Source organism: Topomyia yanbarensis, chromosome 3, assembly GCF_030247195.1.
Source record: "Topomyia yanbarensis strain Yona2022 chromosome 3, ASM3024719v1, whole genome shotgun sequence".
Taxonomy (NCBI): Eukaryota; Metazoa; Arthropoda; class Insecta; order Diptera; family Culicidae; genus Topomyia; species Topomyia yanbarensis.
In genome coordinates this window covers 392024625-392046997 of record NC_080672.1, presented here as the reverse complement: position 1 = coordinate 392046997, position 22373 = coordinate 392024625, and the positions used below count along the sequence as shown (strand labels likewise).

Genomic DNA, 22373 nt, shown 5'->3' with positions numbered 1-22373 from the left:
GGAGAATTTGATACCTTTAGTTGATTAAAGCAGCAGGTTGTATCGAAATGGCATTTGATTTTTTTTACGAATGAATGCAATTTGCTACTGTATTGAAGCTGAAACAAGTTCATTTACGAATATTTAACATAAGAGTGGAATCAGTTAACATTTCAAATTTCTACACTTGACTGATTCGCTTTGCTTCGTGGAATTGGGTTCCTAATTTGCGGTCAATAGGAATATTTGATACATTGAGAGAATACTATCAGTAAATTGTTCTAGGTTTCGAATATTCTATTGTTTGTGCTACTCTATTTTAATATTTTGGAGGTGATTCGAAAACTTTTTGCCTTGAAATACCTTTAGCGATCTTAACGGGGGTGGGTCTTTTCGCCGAATGGGCGATTTTGCCGAATGGATCATTGCGCCAAATATTATTTTACTAAATGTTTAATTGTACTAACATAGCTATTAATAGTGCCATTAGAATACTCAAATGTTTTTATTGCATTAATGACCTATATACTAAGAGGCTTAAAAATAATTATAAACGGAAGGAAAAGGTTTTTCTGTGTAGAAATGATAGTCTAGCGTGGCTGTTCGAAGGGTCGTTAGCTGCGAGTGGGGTAATTTAGTAGAGCACATGTTTTACCTGATACTTTCGATTCGCACACAGAATCGTCACGCACTACCTAGCTTTTCTATAATCGCACCACTTTTCTTATTTGCTACTAGAGAAACAGACATCAATGGCTTCCTAAAATATCTACCACATCACTAGTACCTGGTTTTCAGGTTTTCACACTGAACAAACTCGCGTTACTTCCACACTGTTGAACGGTTTGGAATGAGATGATTAAGCCCTGTAATCCTCAGTTTAAGGAAGGGAATCTCAATGTACCCGGAAGTACGTCATTTCCCGAGGATTATTCGGGTTTACCCGGGATCCCGGAGTATTCTAGCTTTCCCTTTTCCTCAACTATATTGAAATAATCCTGCTTGGAATCAACTATCCTGTCGTATGTCTATATCGATCATAGGATAATACGGATGAATTGGTTATCTCTAAATATTTGAATTTGGAAATTGTATATTTACAACTAAGAATGTACAACTGCTACAGACGTTCGCCTGACCGCCCTTTACCCGAATGGACCATTTACCCGAATGTCATTAACCAGAATGGACCATTTACCCGAATGCCATAAACCCGAATAGACCAATTGCCCGAATGTCATTAATCCGAATACCGCATTCATTCATGCTATGCTTATAAGACCATTTACTATTGTTTCAATTCCAACAATTCCAACAAAAGAAAAACAAAATAACAATCATTCATCATGCTCTATATCAACGGCGCCATTGTAAGTTCGGAAACCACGTGGGATGAAAAAAAACTGTCGTTTAAACCACCGCCAGCTAAATCTCAAAAGGAGTTTGATGTCCAGAAAACAGTTTTTAACATACCTTCGTCATAATCATTTATTCATTCCGCATCATTCCTGTCACCGACTTTGGGTATTGATTGGGATTGCTGTGATATCTATGTTGTTGGTTGAGAGCAAAAGTTCACACATTCGGCTCTGTTGTCTTTGGAACAACATTCGTTCACATGAACATCAACAGCCGTTTGCCAGAAACATAAGAGTTGATTCCTTCTTTCAAACATCAGTAGTTCCATGAATTTGTATACCAAATAGTACTCGAAGTAAATTAGTGATTTACTCGTTTGCCCGGTTTACTCGAACTTAGGGGTTGATTCCTTCTTTCAGACATGAGCAGCTCTTTGAATCTGCGTGCCGAATAAGTTCGCAAGCCAACTCTTGATGCACTCGTTTGCCCGGTTTACCCAAACATATGGTTGATTCTTCTTTCAAACATGAGCAGTTCTTTGAATCTGTTCATTCACTCGTTTGCCCTTTTTACTCAAAAATTAGGATTGATTCTTTTTTTTTCAAATAAGAGCAGCTCTTGGAATCTATACACCAAATAGCTCTCGCAAGTAGACTGGTGATCCACTCGTTTGTTCGGTTCACTCAAACATAGGGGTTGATTCCTTCTTTTAAACATGACCAGTTCCTTGAATCAGCATGCCAAATAAGTTCGCAAGGAAACTGTTGATCCACTCGTTTGTCCGGTTTACTCAAACGTACGGGTTGATTCTTTTTTTCGAAATAAGAGCAGCTCTTGGAACCTATACACGAAATAGCTCTCGCAAGTGAACTGGTAATCCACCCAAGTAACAATCAAAATGCTTGGAGGATCGATCATTGTTTTATCTTGGTTTTAAGAAGGATTCCTTGAAGCCGATGATTTTATCATGGTTTGATGCAGTTGTCATTTTATTTTTTCCGTGATTACGCTATAAAGCTTTGTTATGACTTCCACGATAAAACTTTAGGGTACTAGTTTTAAGAATAGTTCTGAAACGGTTCTGAATACTTTTTAAAGCTAGAATAAAACTAACATAAAACAAGTATTTTAGTCATAAGACAGTTTTATCGTAGTATAAGTTATTTCATTTCCATGATAAAACCACTGGAAAACAATTATTCCTATGAGGGCAAGACGGATAGAAGTGTGCACATTTGTTCTATGTGTGAGTGCGGTTGTCATTTTTCATTGATGAAGCCGAAAAAACAAGAGGATATGAAGAAGAAAAGCACAAACAAGTGACGTGGTGGGCCTTTCTGTTGCCATAAATTTTGTTTCGATTCGGTCATAGTTAATTTTATCGTTTTTTTTTCGAGGTAAAAAGTGTCCCTAAATGTTCTAATCGGTAGATCCGAGGTGAAGCTTGACCTTTTCTCACTTTTCATCGTGCGCCAAAGAATCAGGTTGCTCGTTTGGATGTTTATGTTCACTTCAAGGGCCCCGGCCGCCATGCTTAATTTTACAAGTAAAGAACTAATACACTCAAAAGTATCAAATGTTCCCACCTTTCTCTCCATCTTACTATGAGGGGCTTTTTTCAGCACTTCTGAACAACCGGTGACATTGATATTTATTTATTTTTCCTGGATTATTATCAAGATGGTCAATAAAGGATGGGCACTTTGCTCTAGGAACTGATGCTGTTGTCAAACATCGGGAAGCTAATATCATGAAATGGTTCGTTTTCTGTGGGATAGTATGTACGTTTTACAATTTGGTGAATATGGTGAGGGATTGCAGAAGAATTGAACAGTCGAGTATATAATAGGGATCATCCATAAATTACGTAGCATTATATGGGAGAGGGGGGGGGGGTATTGTATTTTGTGATGATGTGTGACGACAGGGGAGTAGGGGGTCATGTCATGCTACGTAGCTTTTTAAAAGGGGAATAACTAACATCGTTTTTTATTTTTTTTTATTTTTCGGAGACAAGGGGGAGAGAATTACCGTCAAGCTACGTAATTACCATTGGGGCTATTTAGAGGTTTGTGACGAAATGCTACGATGGGGGAGGGGGGTGTTAAAAATCACTCAAAAAATGCTACGTCATTTATGGATCGTTCCATACTGGGACTAGCTATCCCAAGGCTGGCGGAATCACATTTTGGGGTATAGAAATCTCCTCACCTCAAAAAAGCTGTTGAAATTACCGAATACCACGAATATTTCTAATTGTGCATACATGCGCTCCATTAGTTCTATTATCTTTTCGATTCATATTTTTTGAACTTGCTCAGTACTCAGAGTACAAGACTGTAAATCTAATAGATGCTACAATTTACACTAGGAATTTTTTTTTGGAATTGCAAAGTGCTGGTTTGCCGATTTCATCCGCAAGGAGCCAACCAAGTTCAAAAAGCTGCTATTAGCCCAATACTTCCCAAACGAAATTTCAGAAGAAGATACTCTGTTCGAGTGGCTACGTCGAATTCATCGTGTTGTGACATTATCTAAAGTTACATAGAATTTTCTAACTTTTGTTATAACCAACTAATAGTCAACTAATAATGTTTCAGTAGTGCATCGCACTATTTAGCATGCAATTTTAAATGGTTGTTTTTGTGCATTTGCCACAAGTGTCTGGTGTTCTGGTAATGTATATCCATTGTATGATAACCAAAATATTTCACATATATTATATTACTCTTTAAAAATGAAATATATTATTTGTTTTCCGTGCTCAAATTTGCCAACAACACCGTTGCATGGAAAAAACATCCACCATTCATTTACCATCTTGGTCAAAGACGCTGTCAAATAGTCATAACCAGCAAGCAGTGATTAATCCCAACATAAAACGTCACTCTTAACATAGATGCAGAAGTGTCATATGGAAGTGTTTCAAGTTTTGTTGAAATTAAATGTCGCCCCAAGCAAAAATACCAAATCGCGAAGTAAAATTTCTCACATATGAGCATTCTGGTTTGTTTGGATGGTGTAATTAAACGTTTCAAGATATTTTTTTGAAAAAAATGCTCCTTTAACAACACTTGAAACATTTTTATAAAGATTTGGTTGAGAGGTTATTTTAATTTTTGCAGAAAAATATTGCATAATACTGAATTTTAGCAGATTTAATGGGGCGCAATTATTTTGCGTTATTTTTTTATTATATTTTACCATAAATCTTTAACGGCATGCCTCCGAAAAGTATGGAAGGGTTTAAAACACCAATAAAGTTTTTTTATATTCAATATTCTGTGAAAAAATATATACATAATAGTCTGTCATTTCGTTCGATGATTGAAATCCTGCGACATTGAGGAATAAAATCTCGATAAAATTTTATTGAACACATCCCATCAGAGGGGAAAATCGAAGTTAAAGGCGTAACATGGACAGCATAAGCGGTTTTACAAACTTTTTGAGGAATGGTTTACACAGTTTTATGATGGTTTTATAGCGCTCATATAATGGTTCTCAAAACTGTTAGGTCAGAAGAAAGATTTATGTAGTAGGTTTAGTATTACACTTAAAGAGTAGAATACAACTATAATAAAACTATAACTCCTATACTGCCGTTATACGCTTGGCCCAAGTAACAATTGAAGTTTTATAGCATGCTACAAGTGCAATCTAAGTTTTATGAGTGGCTATAAAACTACCATAAAACCTCAATTGTTACTAGAAAGTTGTCCCATGTATATACTGCCCATGATCGCATATCAGTCCCATAAAGATAGGAAATCCCATAGAAAACGGGACAACTATGCGATCAAGGGTAGTATAGGGAATCCCATAGAACATGGGACAAATATGCATATAACGGCAGTATAGTAGTTCGCATAGCAGGTTCCAATGATGATAATTAAACTGGGCCAACTAGTCATAATATGGGTTTATAGGACCCTATAGGAAGTACATAAAACCATTAGGTAGGCATGGAAGGTTTTAAAGTTAAGTTTTATTAAACGCTATAAAACTTAAATACAGTGATGACCAGATTTTATCAACCTTCGATTTTATCAGCCCCCGATTTTATATACCCCCCATTTTATCAGCTTTTTTACCCGATTTTATCAGCTTCGTATGAACATTGATAGTTCGTAGTTTGATGGGCTCTAGCAGGCGAATCAATTTGAATTCGAGTTAATTCCTTTTTTGAGAATATTTTTCTTATCTTGGAGGTCCGAAATATGCAAAAGGCAAAATTTAAATTTTTTATGAACTTTGAACTGTCAGACCCCCTTAATAATCAGAAAGGATTATGAGGATATATCTAGGGACTAAAGAAGAATACTTTAATAGCTTCGGTTTCTTAAAAAGAAAGAAAAATCTATGTCTCGATTTTATCAATGTCCCTATTTTATCAGCCTAAAATTCACCAAGGGGCTGATAAAAACGGGTTTTCACTGTATAACCAATTTTGTTACTTGGGAAGGAATGTGACCGAAAAATCGAAAACTAAGTCAACTCCAACTATATACCGAGTGTTTAATTTTATATTATAATTAAGGAAATCCTTGGATTCTCGGAAAAATATTCGACTTAACTGGGTAATACTGGTTCCACGTGCGTTTTTTCGTATCTCTTATTGAATTTTCAATAAAATATATGATCAAATATGTCATTTGAAAACTAAGATTACTTGTTTTGTAATGATGTTATTGGAAATGGAAACTTTTATGAATAATAACGAAAAAAAGTCTTCCAAAGATTCGCTCAATTCTCAATGGGGGTTGCACCTATAGCAGGTTTCAGTTGCCCATTATGGCTCTATGCTGATCTCATTGATTCTGTTCAATCATCCAATTTATTATTTTGAATCAATTTATTTTATTCTATTAATTTTATATCATTTATATTTGACTAATTTTTCACTCAGTGAGCTGGACTAATTTGATTTATTTATTCTATTAATGTGAATAATATCAATCAATCAACTCATTTCATGAAGCAGTTTAAATTATTTTTTCATCCAAATTACCTAAAATCTCACGGATATTGATATTATCCAAGCAAACTCGATCCACTGCAGTGAGGAGAAGAAAATGCCAATATCTTTCAAGATTAGATTGCAAATTATTTGAAATTAGCTTCCGCATATCCATCACGAAACTTCGGAACTCTCTATCGGAAGGATGAATCTGAAACAGCTGGTGCACGAGGCTCCCATAAAGGCAATTGCCATCTCCCGGAATTGGCTGGATCCACAACACCAGATCACCAGCATTTTTCTTAACTGGCTTAGAATTTTTAACGCATTTGGATACCATTTTAAAACTCGTCTCCTATAGCTACCAAATTTAAAGACGCAAATAAAAATGGCGGGTTATGAGAATTTTTGTTAGTTAGCCTGCTACAAACTTCTACATTTGTACACGTATACATATACGCTTCGTAGAATGAGCTCAAGATGATACAGGTGGGCACATTTATTTATTAATTAATTAATTTATTTTTTTCTCTATTCGAAGTTATATAGCCAACAACACTCTCGACAGCCGGCTGTCCGGAGTTCAAGTTGTTTTTAATGAACTCGATAAACGGTTATCCAGAGCTAAACGCCTTCACATCTAGAACATTTACGGATTCTACAGTCAATAAAGTATTCAAACTCCTTACGCACGAAAATATATTCTCAGTCGCATCGCTTGCTTGCGAATCCTGACTAACAACCCACCCACTACCCAATCCGTGGTACTTATGGGAGTGTCACTGAGTCGGGGCCTTCCATTAAGTAAGTACCACATCAACACTTCCTTTCTCATATCCCAATTTACGATAAAGATGGTCGTGGCCAGCAATGGTGGTTCTCAGGCGAAATTCTCGCTTGTACTGGATCAATTGTTATTCCCAAACAATGTTCCTCAAGTAGTCCCGCTGGAAATGAGAGTCATCAGTCTGCAATCTACGAAGTATACCGTGCTTACGCAACGCAACGCAAATTACCTAAAATCTCACGGATATGTCTTTAATGACTTAGCTAATACGAGAAAAAATACTAATAAGAATATCTCGTAACCTTCATCTTTGGACTTAAGTCTGGGCTCGTCACACAGTACAGTGATGAGTTTCTGGTGATTTCTTAAAGTATTTTTTAAAACTTTTATAAGATATTCTAGGGTACTATTTTGCTCAAAATAGGGAAACTACGCTTAAGGGGACCTTCTCCAGGATTCTGTAGAAAGTCAAGCAATATTTGAGAATTTTTTTTGTGGAAAAATGAAGAATTTCTGATTTTGATCGTTTGTTCGTTATTTATCGATAGTTAGAAATTGATTTTTTTCGAAATATTCAACAGGGCGGCTTCAAAATGGCGGATCTCATGAGTCTTTGCGCGCGAAACACTGTCCGACTTTGCCAAGTGCAGGGCATTCCGTAGTTAACTGAAGTACTGAAAATAATTGTTCAAAGTTGATAAAATTTCCTATTATTTGTATCTAGTTTCAATAAATTTTATTTGAAAAAAAAAACATTTTTATAGACGTTAATAAAAAAAAAAGAGAAATTTCCTTCAATTTAATCTCGAATCTCGTTTAAAAATTAGGTAGGTATAAGTCAGACAGAGTCAGACAAAAATCTATATACTTCCAAATTTTTTTAGGATAAAGGAAATCAGATCAAAGAAGGTTTCGGGAGAAATGCCATTTTCAAGCCGCCATTTTGAATTCTCGAAAACAATAAATCATTTTCTAATTATCGATAAATAACGAATAAAAGATCAAAAGCAGAAGCTCGTATGGTTTTTCATTCTTCCACAAAAAATCTTAAATATTGCTTTGATTTTCCGCCGAATCCAGGAGAAGGTCCCCTTAATAAGCGGCAGAAAAAGAAGAACAAATAGATGGACTTTATCAAAGAGATTAGGTGAAGCAGACCCGGTGAAGGTCACCCGATACGCGTCTGAGTTGACATATCAATCGTTTGCAGTCCAGTGTTTTTACTGACTGAAGCATGGTGTCCTTCCGTGCTTCAGCAGATACACGTAATTAAAACTCGAATGGGTGACCACGCCATCGATCTTAGCTTTGTTTGCGGGTAAGTAAACGTGGTATTCCTTCGGAAAGGCCCCTAGTTAAAAATTTGATATGCCTGGCTTAGAAATGTATCGTCTCACTGCTAGATGGATTAGGTCTCTAAGCTCATCGGGACAATTTTTTGATATTTCGGTCACGACCGAATATCGTTGCGTCAGGGTTCTTGAAAACTTCAACAAATGAAAGTTTTTTTTTCTTTGGTCCGGACGGAAATCACAAAAGGCCCGACTGAGAAGTATGCACATAAGCTCAGTCAACATCCATTTGACCTTGAGGGTAATCTTTATCAGGGAAAGTCATATTTGTACATGTGTAGAACCTGGTGCTAGATAGTTGTATGTAGGGGAACATGGGGATGCTTGATCAAGCACAGAATTCTATTATTGGCTATGACGTGTTCTACTTAGGTTCATAATTTTTTTTCAAAAATATTTTTATACTTATAAAGGTAATTTTAGAAGTTTGGAATGAAACATCCTTTTCTTGTAGAAAATATTCCGTAATTAATAAATTTGTGTAAAATGATGTAATTTTTATTAAACTTTGTATGGACATATCTACTCAACTAAGAATTACTTTTAAAGTACTCATTCATTATTTTATTCTTTATGAACTTGTGAAATGATTTTACATAAATCGGAACATTGGATTAGTTATTACTAAAATTTGCACATCGAACGCAATAACTAATGTTGGGGAGACTTGACCAAGTGGAAATAAGCTGAAGAAAGATACATTTTTGTTTTGATATTTATTATGCTGTGGTACCTCCTGTTAATGTTGATCACGTCACAAAAAATCCCACATCAAATATCAGTCTATATCAGTCTATAGTACTAGTAAACAATGTTAGCAGTAATATGGCTGATATCGTGACGTGTGAACAAGCAGTCTAATCAGTAAGTTAATCCCAAAATGAATATGCATTAAAAACAGTTGACTTATGAAATAGCAACCCTTTTATATTTTTTACTGCTACCTAAGGATCTCGACAACATGGGAAAGAAAGGTTTACAGTATGTTTTTTGTCATTATTTTTTGTTCCGGTTTTTCAAAATTCTCTTGGTCAAGTCTCTCCGCAGTGGGGAGACTTGACCAAAAAAACAATCATGGAAAAACTTTTATATCTTTTGAAAATGTAAATTAAAATTTCTGCAAAAAATCATCAACACGCACAATACCTTTGCCCATTATATCTCAATGACTATGGATGGATTGAAAACTTTTTTAGAGATTTATACAGGTTTAGCTGAAAACCTGGTCAAGTCTCCTCATTAATAGCAAAATAAATAAGTATATAAATAATGTTATAAAGGTTGTATTTATATTTGTTCCACTTAATCCTGACAGCTCACAAGACAACCCAAGTAACAATTGAAGTTTTTTAGCGCGCTACAAGTGTAATCTAAGTTTTATGAGTGTCTATAAAACTACTATAAAACCTCAATTGTTACTAGGGAAGAAGTTTAGATTATTTGTATGCGCATTTCAATTTCTCTGTTCTAACAATCTCAAAACGATTTCTTCACAGATACCTGGAAACTAAGTTCGTCAAATTCTACTCCGCTTCTCACATGCTGCAGATCCTGGAGCTGGCTTCCCGCTTCCAGTGCCGCCAGCTAGAAATTCACAGCGTAAAGGAACTCGATCTCAACCTGACCGTCGCGCACGTGCTGGAAGTATTTCGCGCTCTCTGGTACTACAATTCTGTCTCGGTATCGGCCACGATAACTGCTCTTCAAAAAAAGAAAAAACGTCGCGGTAGGAAAAACGAAAAGCCTGAGACACCGCTTACGCCCGAGGAATATTTCGCTGCATTGCTAAATAACTGCCTTCAGTTGATCGACATGAACGCGGAGGAAGTTTTCGCTCAGGAAGCGATACTGGAGCTAAGATTCGAAGAGCTAGAAATGATCGCAAAGCGCGAAGCGCTTCAAATGTCGTCGGAACTTGTTTTGCTTGATCTACTAGCGAAGTGGAGCCGCGAGGAGTGCACCCGGAAGAATCTCGAGCTGTCGGCGGAAAATCGACGGCGCGTACTCGGTGCCCTGTGCTACACACCACGCTATCTCACCATGACACGGAAGGAGTTTGAAAATGCCAAGGATCGCATCGAACTGCTGGACCCCGTGGAGTCGAAGCTCGTCGCCGATGTGTTGCATGGCAAGAAGGTGAATACGCTGACAGTTGAGCAACAATCGATGGTAGCAAATTTCCGACAACGTAGACCCACATTTGCACCAATGCCTATCCAGCTCAGTGCCCGGAGTAACCCGAAGAACTATCCGAAGAAGATGCGCAAGGGAGCCGAAGAAACCGATACGGAGAAACGTAACTGCTGTGAGCGAGTGATACTTACCTTTGTGCGAATATTTGCCTGCATATTCGATTAGCCTCTTTGGCTTTAATTACCTCGTGGCCACGTGGCAGGTGCAATCTCAGCAAAAGGGAACTGTAAGGTTTTATAAACCGGTGAGTGATAGGAATGTAAGTATAGGGGTCGATATCAGTAGAATCGTCTGAGCAGAACAGTTTAAGTGTTCAAAAACGAATTTTGTTTTAGCTTGTAACCTTACTCTTCCGCAGCATTTTTTATGCCGTATTAAACATATGTTTCTTTATAGGAACGTTCAAAGCCATTTGAACGAAAAATTAATCTTTGTTATTTGTTGTCATACATTTTAGAGAAAATAATTGTTATCAGTAATCATTGTATTAAATACAGACTCATTTGGTTCACTTTTAGTTATAAAAAGGCGAGTACAAACAAGTTTTAGTTTCTCAGCAATTTCGAGGGTTAGTTAATTCAGACCACAGGCATCATAAATTACTCGGAAAATATCAGACAATCTTTTGATTCCTTATCTATGCCGTATTCCCTTCAACATCATGTTGATACATATTTAAGTTTAACACCTATTCTATGGTGATTTGGGCACACTGATCGAATTTTGAACTATTGATAGTCAGTGTTTTCCGTACTGCAATGATCATCAACAACGAAATGCTGAAGTTTTAAACGAAATCAATATACACATTTATCATTGGTTAACAGTTACATTTCTATATTTATGTTGAAACTTGGTTGTATTCGCCGTGTTTAGTTTAGTGCTAAGCATATCCGTTTTTCTAGTACTAAAAGTAATATCAGTAAATACTCATAAAAGCATATTCTTTTCGCTAAACAAATTCGCTAAATAATATCTTCTTTTATGTGTTCTCATCAAAATAAAATTTTCGCTTTGCCAACAAAACAATAGAGAAATTCTCGTGTACAACAGGAGTTCGATGTTAAGATATATGGAAGAAAAAAATATTGTTCTAGTCTATTGATTGTTTTAAGCACTGTAGCTTAAGGGGCAGCACTGCATCCGGCAAATAAAAGTATTTTAATCTAGAAGAGTCTTGTAGAAAGAGATGACAGAATCAGCGTTATTACAGCTTACAGTGTTTATTTAGAGCGACAGCTAGCAAAATGTATAATGAAAATTTAGACCAGATCACGGAACAGAGTTTATCATTAGTAGACTAAATTGTTTTAACTACATAGCAGAAGAATCATAGGTCCTTAATCTGTTTGCTTTTCCAAAGCACGCCGTTTGCTAGAGCTGAAAGCATACCTAGGTAGAAAAATAAACTGGAATCACGCTCCTTTTAAAACAAGGGAAGAAAATGGAAGTTGAGAAATATATTCAAAAAGTTTTAATCATGTGTAGCGTGCAGTGAAACATATATAACTCAATGATGAGAATCGCAAAACGCACGCTCGGCATCCGAAAGCAGAGCAAAACCTAACCTTAGAGACATTCTCGTTGCCATATTGTCCACTAGATATACGATACACATCGCATGTTTGAGTTTAGTTGTATTATTCGTGAATGTGATTTTAACGATTTGTTTCTGTGCTAATTGCGGAGATAGTATATGAGTAAACAGTATAGAAAATAACGCATAAGTTGACTGAGTGCCACTTGTTTGAATTATGATGGCAATTAGATAACCGTCGTTGTGGCTTGCCCTCAAATATATACATGAACAATAAATTTATGAACAACAAGTGAAATCTACAAAAAAAAACTTCTTGTGAACGAAACTCCGATACACTTTCTTAGTTAAAAAATTGGAATATGTCGGGGCGTGGACCATGTCGGGGACCAAAAAATAGCGCCTCGATTCATATTTGTTTTAAATGAAGGAATACACAACGTAAAAATTAGTAAAAAAGACACAATTTGTACTTTTCATCGAAATAAAAAAAAACTTATCTTCTACAATCGTTTCCCCTATTTCATACTTTTATTCTAGTAAAACGATCCTCTTCAATCTCTGGTAGGATATTTACAATAGAACACATACTTTTTATTACAATGTATGCATTCCAAAAAATGCTATCATTGAGAAAATCGTTACGATGGATTAATTAACATGGATAATTAACACGTTTTATTGGTGACATTTTTTTTGTTGGATAAAAGTACTAACATTTTGGCCATGCGAATAAGATCATAATGACTTCAATTTTCTATTAATCATACGTTGTATACTTTCTCTTCTTCTTCTTCCAATTCTGTTTATTTTCCGTCGGCCTATTTCCGCTACGAGGCCAAACACCGACGCCAGAGAGGTGACACTCCCACTATCTGGATTGGATATCGACCCATCAACTCATGGACCGGGGACCAACGGCTTTACTTCCCTTCCGAAGGAAGGCGTGACCTCAGATTTTTCTCACCTCTGAAAAATCTCAACGACCTCGACTGGGATTGAACCCAGACCAACTGGGGTGGGTGGCGGTCACGCTTACCACCCAACCATCGGCGCCGTCATACTTTCTCTTAAAAAATAAATAATTGGGGCATTGTTTTGCGATTCGGTGGGCCAACCCTATAAACGATAAACAACTTTAAAGATTGTTTATCGTGTAAGAGCTGTTGAGATCAACGATAAATATAAACAAGCATTTTTTAGATCTGTCAAATCTTAATGCAGGATTTTCATGTCCATGTAAGCTGTATTAGTGAACTGTCAAAAAGGTGAGGTGTTAGTGAAGAACTCTATTATGGGATTTTCGATTGATTGACATCGGTGTAGTGGATTGCACTTGTTTTGCACTTTCTAGCAGAAGTGTCAATGGAACATATCCAGTTTTCTGCACTTCTGCTAGAAAGTGCAAAAACGGTGCAGTTTCAGTGCACTCCACTACACCGGTGTCAATCAATCGAAAAGCCCATTAGTTTACTTATCAAACAACCTTCGATAATTAAACCTCGCATATATTCAATAATCTATCAGAACTCCTATTAACTGACTATGTAGGTAATTGTGAAACATATTGACACATTCACTTGTGGTCTAAGTTTCCCCATTGAGATAGTTGAAAGTCACGCAAATAAAACAATTCAAATAAAATCAAAACCCATTGAGACATGACGTTTAAAACACGTACACTGAGATTTCGCATTTTTATACTACCACCAAATACAAATTTGTATTTGTATTTGCTACCACCCATCCTCCCTTTAAACCAAGAAGCGGTTAGTTTGCCTATGGCTGCGTTGGTGAATCTCTATTAACAACTGAACAACGCACTGCACCTTCCCCAACATAGTTTTAATTTTAGCTGTGGAAACCGTGCCAGTTATGCGCACGAGGCGCTTGGAATTTGTTCCAACCACTGTGCATTCCTAATTCCAAGTAAGCGACCATGCGCGATCGTTAGAAGAGAGGACATGGTGAAGGTGAAATTAGTTAGCAAAACACCCAGGCTCAACGATGTTCTTGTTGCTACTACGATATTGTATCCGTTTTTGAAAGCGATATCAAAATAGATTGTAAAGAAGTTGCATAAAATTATAATGGAAGTTAAGTTTTATTTTTTGTGTTTCGAATTCATCTCGTCAGTAACTAGCACCATCTGGGTATCTAGTTAGACGATGTTTCTAAACTAGTACCCAAATTAGCACTGGTTAAACACAAAAAAATTCCAAACAGTTCACACGACACATGTGAACGTTCAAAGCAACTGACTTGGATGGATAATGGAAGGTTCTAGCGAACCCATTCAGTAAAACTGGCCGGATACGTGAAGTTTGTAGTGTAGCCTGAGCTATGCAATTATAACACAATGTACGATTGTCACAAAATAGATTAGGGCTCTCTTAAAAGTAATCCAATCAAATGAAAATCGAAAATGGTTGCAGAATCAATCTCACTATAACATATACAGCTAAAGATTATTAACTGGTTCGTTATTACATATGTTATAAACATCGAACATGATGCTACAAAAAAAATCTACCCTCTTCGCGGTACTAGGTATCTTCATTATCTTTTATCCTCTGACCTGTGCACGCTCACCCGTGCTGTTAGTCACTCATTTTCCTAAACAAAACAGAATTTCCCATTAACGTGAGTGAGTTTCTCTCCACCTTACCCGCCTGATGGGATTTGAATGATCACTTTCTCTCCCTCTCTCTGTGGGTTTCTGATGTACTCTCGCGACAACTGCAAAATTCTTGAGCGTTTTTTCAAAACGTCATATCTGCAATGAGTTACTCTCTGTTTATACTTTCTCTTTCGATTTTTACGGCGTCACTATAACACTTTTCACTTATTTTACAGTACAGATCGAAAGACGGTGGTTTTAACTAGCATATTATGCAAAGAGCTGAGGGATAAATGTTAAAGTGACCGAATTATTAACAGAAGAGAAAGTAAACAAAGAAAGTAACTCATTGCAGATATGACGTTTTGAAAAAACGCTCAAGAATTGTGTCACTCGCTGGCAGAGTTGCCAGGTGATTTTGTTGAAAATCTGTATTGTCATTACAATCATTATATAGAAATCTGTATTTATCTGTAAATGAGGAAAACGAAATTTGATAATTTACGCATGTTCAAAAGGTTGCGAAACTGCGCGCGAATTTCAACGCGACATGATAGCCAGAGTGAACGCGACTGGAAGCGATGGCCATATGCGTTATACGTAAATAAAAATTGCGTTGAAGTGTCGAACGGATTGCGAGCTGAAAAGTTTCTGTGAAAATGGGCTGAGACCAAAAATATTTCATGTCCGAATGCGGACTCGATTTTTTTTTCAGAAACCATAAAGATTTTGGAATTCATCCGATTAATTGGAAAAGAGAAGAATACGGGGAATATCACCACAGACTAACAGACATAACACTGCTTCGTCCGCTTTAACGGTCATTTTTTTAATCTTAAATACGTTTATTTAGGCCCAAATGCTGTAGCTTAACGAGGCCGATAATTGATTTTTTTTTATTACATGTCACATGTTAGTGGGGGAAGGGAAAGCCGTATTTAGGGGCGGCTTGCTCTCCTCTTATGTAAGTAAAGGAAAAAGGTAGGAAGTGGGATACATATTGTGAAATTGACATCGTCGTTTGCTGATTGATCATTGTGGCGGATATGCACACTTTGTTTTAGTGTTGTAGTTTCCAGCCTGTAATCGCAGGGGCGAGGGGAGGGTCGATATTTCGGATAATTGTTGGCACTCTGTATCATCTGCATGTGAGGTATGTCATGATGTTCTGGATAGACGGTTATCAAGAAGGGTATGCACCGAAGACTCGTGAAGCAATGCCATATTGTAGATACAGGGATAGGTTGGTGAGATTCTACTGTGAATGAGAGAGGGGAAAATGTATTAAACTTGGACATCAATAGTTTTCAAAAAGATATAGATAAGAAAAATATAGGGGTGTTCACGGCTTGCTAGGACGTCCCGGACTGGCACATAGGGTGATCTACCTCGGGCCCGAAGGGAATCTATTAGTTGGGACCTGGCAACACAGTACTCTGCGCACAGCCAAACAACATGCTCGATGTCATGATAGCCGTTCTCACAAACACAATGATTACTTTCAGCAAGCCCTATACGACGGAGATGCGCGTCAAACGAGTAATGGTTGGACATGATCCTTGACATCGTATGAATAAAGTCCAGGTTCACATCCAACCCTTTAAACCAAGCATTCTTTGATACCTTCGGGATAATGGAATGTAGCCACCGTCCCAGATGCCCATTGCTCCATGAGGTTTGCCAACTATCGAGATACTGAAAAATTCATTGAAGCAAATTGGTCTTTCGTAAGTGTCGCCTTCTAATGCGCCCACCTTGGCTAAAGAGTCCCCCTTCTCATTGCCCGCAATAGAACAATGTGACGGGACCCAAACCAAGGTAATCTGGTAAGATTTTTCAGATAAAGCACTCAGATATTCCCGTATTTTCCTCAGGAAATACGGTGAGTGCTTTCCAGGCTTCGTCGCACGGATGGCCTCAATGGAGCTGAGACTATCCGAAACGATGAAGTAATGGTTTGAGGGCAGGGTGTCAATGATCCCGAGAGTATACTGAATGGCAGCTAATTCTGCGACGTAAATTGAAGCAGGATCATTGAGCTTGAATGAGGCAGCAAGATTTTCGTTGAAGATACCGAAGCCTGTGGACCCGTCGAGAATTGATCCGTCAGTGTAGAACATTTTGGCGCAGTCGATTTGATGGTATTTGTTATAGAAAATATTTGGGACCACTTGTGGGCGAATATGATCCGGAATTCCACAAATCTTTTCCTTCATGGATGTATCGAAAAATACAGTTGGATCAGAAGTATCTAAGAGATGAGCACGGTTGACGTTATACGGAGATGAATTGAAGTTCTGTGCCATGTAATCGAAGTACAAGGACATGAATCGGGTCTGAGAATTAAGCTCGACAAGCCTTTCGCAATTTGCAATCACCAATAGGTTCAGAATATCGCATCGAATGAGCAATCGATATGAGAGGTCCCAGAATCGATTTTTCAGCGGAAGAACGCCCGCCAGCACTTCGAGACTCATCGTATGGGTCGAGTGCATGCAACCCAAGGCAATACGCAAGCAACGATACTGGATTCGCTCCAGTTTGATGAAGTGTATGTTCGCAGCGGAGCGAAAGCAGAATCATCCGTATTCCAACACTGATAATATCGTTGTTTGGTACAGCCTGATTAGGTCTCCTGGATGGGCACCCCACCATGTTCCAGTTATTGTACGGAAAAAGTTGATCCTTTGTTGGCACTTCTGTTTCAGATACCTAATGTGACATCCCCAGGTACCTTTAGAGTCGAACCATACCCCGAGATATTTGAATGTTGAAGCCTGAGCAATAGTTTGATCCATTAATTGAAGCTGTAGTTGCGCTGGTTCACGCTTTCTAGAAAATACGACTAGCTCAGTTTTCTCCGTGGAGAACTCGATACCCAGTTGGATAGCCCAAGCAGACAAATTGTCCAAGGTATCTTGCAGTGGTCCTTGCAAGTCGACGGCTTTAGGACCTGTAATAGAGACCACACCGTCATCGGCAAGCTGACTTAGCGTGCAGGAATTGACAAGACATTCGTCAATGTCATTCACGTAAAAATTGTAGAGGAGAGGGCTTAGACATGAGCCCTGGGGAAGGCCCATGTAGCTAAATCGTGATGTCGATAAATCGCCATGCGAGAAATGCATTTGTTTTTCAGACAACAGGTTTAGCAAAAAGTTATTTAAAATTGGCGAAAGACCATGCTGGTGCAACTTCTCATAAAGAATGTTGATAGAAACTGAATCGAAAGCCCCCTTTATATCCAAGAATACTGATGCCATCTGCTCTTTGTTAGCATATGTCATTTGAATATCTGTTGAGAGCAACGCAAGGCAATCGTTCGTCCCTTTGCCTTTGCGGAAGCCAAATGGTGTATCTGACAGTAAGCCATTTGTTTCGACCCAATTATCGAGGCGAAACAAGATCATTTTTTCGAATAACTTCCGGATACAGAACAGCATTGCAATCGGACGATACGAATTGTGGTAGGAGGCTGGTTTTCCTGGTTTTTGGATAGCGATGACCCTCACCTGTCTCCAGTCATGTGGGACAATGTTACCCTCAAGAAACCTATTAAATAAATTCAACCAGCGTCTTTTGGCAGAGTCTGGCAGATTCTTCAACAAGTTGAACTTGATTCTATCTGGCCCCGGGGCTTTATTGTTACATGATAAGAGAGCAAGTGAGAACTCCACCATCGTAAACGGTGTTTCGTTCACGGTATTGTAAGGCGAAGCGGCGCGGTAGATTTTCTGTGCCGGGGCGCAATCCGGACAAACCTTCTTGGCGAAATCGAATATCCAACGGTTTGAATATTCCACGCTCTCGTTAGTACTGTTTCGGTTTCGCATACGTCGGGCCGTGCCCCAAAGAGTGCTCATCGATGTTTCTCTTGTTAACCCGTCGACAAACCGGCGCCAGTAACTGCGTTTCTTAGCTTTCATTAAATTTTTCATTCGCTTTTCTAATATCGCGTACACTCGGTAACTAGCAACTAACCCGTCGTTCCGGAAGGTTTTATACGCGGCAGCTTTCTCCACGTACACGTCTGAGCACTCTTTGTCCCACCACGGGTTGGGAGAACGTTTTTGGGTGTTCACGTCGGGTACTCGTTTCGTCTGAGTTTGAATCGCGGTATCGAGAATCGAGTTGGACAAAAACTTATATTCTTCCTCCGGGGGAAGTACCTGTGTTGAATCGATAGTTTTGGATATCTCAGCAGCGTAGCTCTTCCAATCAATGTTTCGTGTGAGGTCATAGGGAACATTGATTGGTGCCGATGGTCTTGAACCAGTGGTGATTGCAATTACAATTGGTAAGTGGTCACTACCGTGGGGATCACTTGCAATCTAACCGTAGTGATGTCGAGCATAAAGATATGTCCAGTGCACTTGCTTGCCCAGGTGGTCTAGGAATCCGTGTCATTTCCCCTGTGTTCAGAATTGTCATATTGAAGTTGTCACAAAGGTCTTGAATTGTCGAAGATCGATTATCGTCGTATAGACAGCCCCACCCCGTACCGTGAGAGTTAAAGTCTCCAAGAAGCAGGCGGGCCAAGGGAAGGTGTTCAATCACGTTGGAGAATCTTCGACATCCCATCATGGCCCTAGGAGGAATGTAAATAGAAGCAATGCAAAGATCTTTGCCTTTGATTGTTGTTTGATAAGCGACAACTTCAATGCCTGGCGTCGAAGGGAGGTTGATTCGATTGAAGGAGTAGCACTTTTTGATCCCTAAAAGTACCCCCCCCCCCCATATGAGTCTTCTCGATCCAAGCGGATAATGTTAAAATCGTGGAAGTTGAGGTTTATATTAAAAGTTAGCCATGTTTCACATAGGGAAAATGCATCACAATGATTGTAATTTAGCAAGTGTTTTAATGAATCAATTCTGGGGATAATACTTCTGCAGTTCTACTGTAAAATAGTGATCAGATCCCTGATTCCATCTAATAAGTTAGCCATCGAAGGATACGATCGCTGTAAGGAGGGGCCATTGTTCAGTCAACTGTTTTAAAAATGTTCTTACTGTTGGTAGAATAGCAACCAGCAAGCTTTTCAGAGGATCGGTAATGTTGAAAGCTGTGAATATCCAGTCCACAATGTCAGAAAATTTAAGGAATCCCGTTTTAGGTTGAGTTTCTGACTGTAAAATTGGAGCACTCTGGATAACGGTCATTTTAAATATATTTGTAGTTGGGACTGTGACCACATTTGGAATTATGGCGCCACTGACATATGAACAAGCATATGGGGGATAGACCACTAGTGAAAAATTGTTCCCAAACCTGAGGTGTAACTCATAAGCAAATGAGTTTTTGGGACTGTGAATAAAAGGAAAATTGTCGGATCGATGTTTTTTTGTGGGAATTCCCTCATAGTGTTATGTCTGTTAGTCTGTGGTATCACCACCTGCACCAAGATTTGCTAAATGATCAAAAAGAGTGGACCAACGTTATTAAAACTCCCATAGAACCCACAAGAGAAACTTATAATCACGCTAAGGTAAACCCCTCTCTTCCCCGTCGTAATATACCCAAGTAACCACGACGCTTCAAATGATGTAAAGTTAACAGTCTTAAATGAGTCGTTCGCAGAATGCGATAAAATGCTTCATTGCTGTAAATGCAACACCAATGCTTTCATAAAGTGGAAAAGGGCGATTAAGCGACTGATGTAAGAGCTGTCAAAGAAAGCATTTATTTTACATTAGTAACGCTCTTATAAAGCTTTAGTCTGTTAAAAGCATTACTAGATGCTGCAATAATGTTTGTTTCGTTTTGACAGATCGATGTTATAAATCACAACAAAAAGCTGATATAATGCCACATACTAACAGACATAACACTATGAGGGAATTCTCTCAAAAAACATCGATCAGGCAATTTTCTCAGAACACTAGCTCCACCTTTTATTCACGGTCCCAAACACTCATTTGCTGGTGGATTACCCCTCAGGTTTGGGAACAATTTTTCACTAGTGGCGCCATAATTGCAAATGTGGCCACAGTCCCAACTACAAATATATTTCAAATTACCGTTAAAGCGGACGAAATATTGTTTTCGAGTGTTATGTCTGTTAGTCTGTGATAATGCCAAAATGAAAATATTTAAAATGGAAAAATGAACGTTTCCCATTTTCCACTTCTTCTTATTAGTCAGATACAACATTAACATCACCACAAAATTCCAATTCCTTCAAATTTTTTAAATTAATTTTATGGGATCCGAACCATGATCATCTGACATCAGCTTCATACGAGGTAGGCCGTTAGCACTCTTAGCTGTGGAGGATAGTTGCCGACGGAATGATATTTGCAATATATGAATAACGTTTTACATTATATAGCCTTTGTTAATGCAATGACACGTCGGTATAGAAGGAGAGGTGCAAACATTTGTCATTTTTTGAGTAGATTAGTATTTATCGTGCGGCTCTCGGATCGCGAAATATAAACATCAACAAACGAAGCAGAGATCAGTTTTTAGAAGAGATTCCGAAACATAGTTAATATTGACATCAAATTGTGCAGATGAAATTATGAGCATTTAGTGGTTTCTCTATGATATGCTTCATCTGAGTTGCAAATTATAGGAATGCATACTCGTGTTGTTTAATTTCATGTATTCCTCAACGAAAATAGGAATGGTCAAAAGCTATAGGCGGTGCAGTGCTTCGATATTTTTGCCTCATTCGTAGAAAATTGCCCGTTTGCCACACTACTCTCCATGTTGTTTCAGGTTGATATATTTTGATTAGAACATTTTCTTCATAAACGTCAAATTATTTTAATGTTTCATAACTTTTAGTTCAAGCATTATATGCTTTTCAAGTGTAGCGCAGTAGAGCGTCAAAGCATTTGTAAATGCAATGCGATCAAACACTAAACCGTTGCTCTAAAGGTATGTATAATGCCTGTTACATTGCTCATAAGAGGCAATGTCTTGAAACATTTGGGATGTTGTGTTATGGCAGCACTGTTTTAAGAAAGTAGTTTTAGAGCAAATGAACATTATCGATGTTAAAATAATGCTTCAATATAATGCATGTGGTTATTTGCGGTTCCTCTCTTGCGGTTCTTGACTAACAGACATTGACACTATGTAGAAATTCCTTAAAAAATATCGATCCGCCAATTTTACCAGAACACTACAACATTTTAAGAACGGTTCCATCCACTCGTTTGGAAAAGGGTTATTCCTCAGGCTTGCGAACAATTTTTCGCTAGTTGTCTATCCCCCGTATATATGCGCTTCTATCAGTGGCGCCATAATCGCATATGCGGAAACAGTTGGAATTAAAAATATATTTAAAATGACCGTTAAAGCGTGCGAAGAATTGTATTCGAGTGTTATGTCTGGTAGTCTGTGGTTTTATCATGCCACTGAGCCAAAAAATCACATACGTTTCATGTGAAAAAACACCTGAATTTTAAAAATGATTATGCACATCAGATTAATATGCATCAAATAAAACTTATACAATCACCGATGAATTTCAAATATAAAATGAATAACTTTCAATCGTGCCCACATACATTTTATGTGACTATCACATACTCCTAGGGTTATGTGTAAAACACATAACTATTACAGGAACATACGA

At 38.0% G+C, this 22373-nt stretch overlaps 1 protein-coding gene across 4 annotated transcripts in view; it reads left to right on the top strand.

Moving 5' to 3' along the window:
- The window catches only part of LOC131689485 (uncharacterized), a 55556-nt gene extending 43097 nt beyond the window's left edge, over positions 1 to 12459 (top strand). For all 4 annotated transcript variants that reach the window (XM_058974594.1, XM_058974592.1, XM_058974591.1 and 1 more), the window contains one exon: positions 9934 to 12459. In XM_058974594.1, coding sequence (XP_058830577.1) covers positions 9934 to 10795 — 862 coding nt within the window. In that variant the 3' untranslated portion in view covers positions 10796 to 12459. The remainder of the gene's footprint in view (positions 1 to 9933) is intronic.
- Positions 12460 to 22373: the final 9914 nt, after the last annotated feature.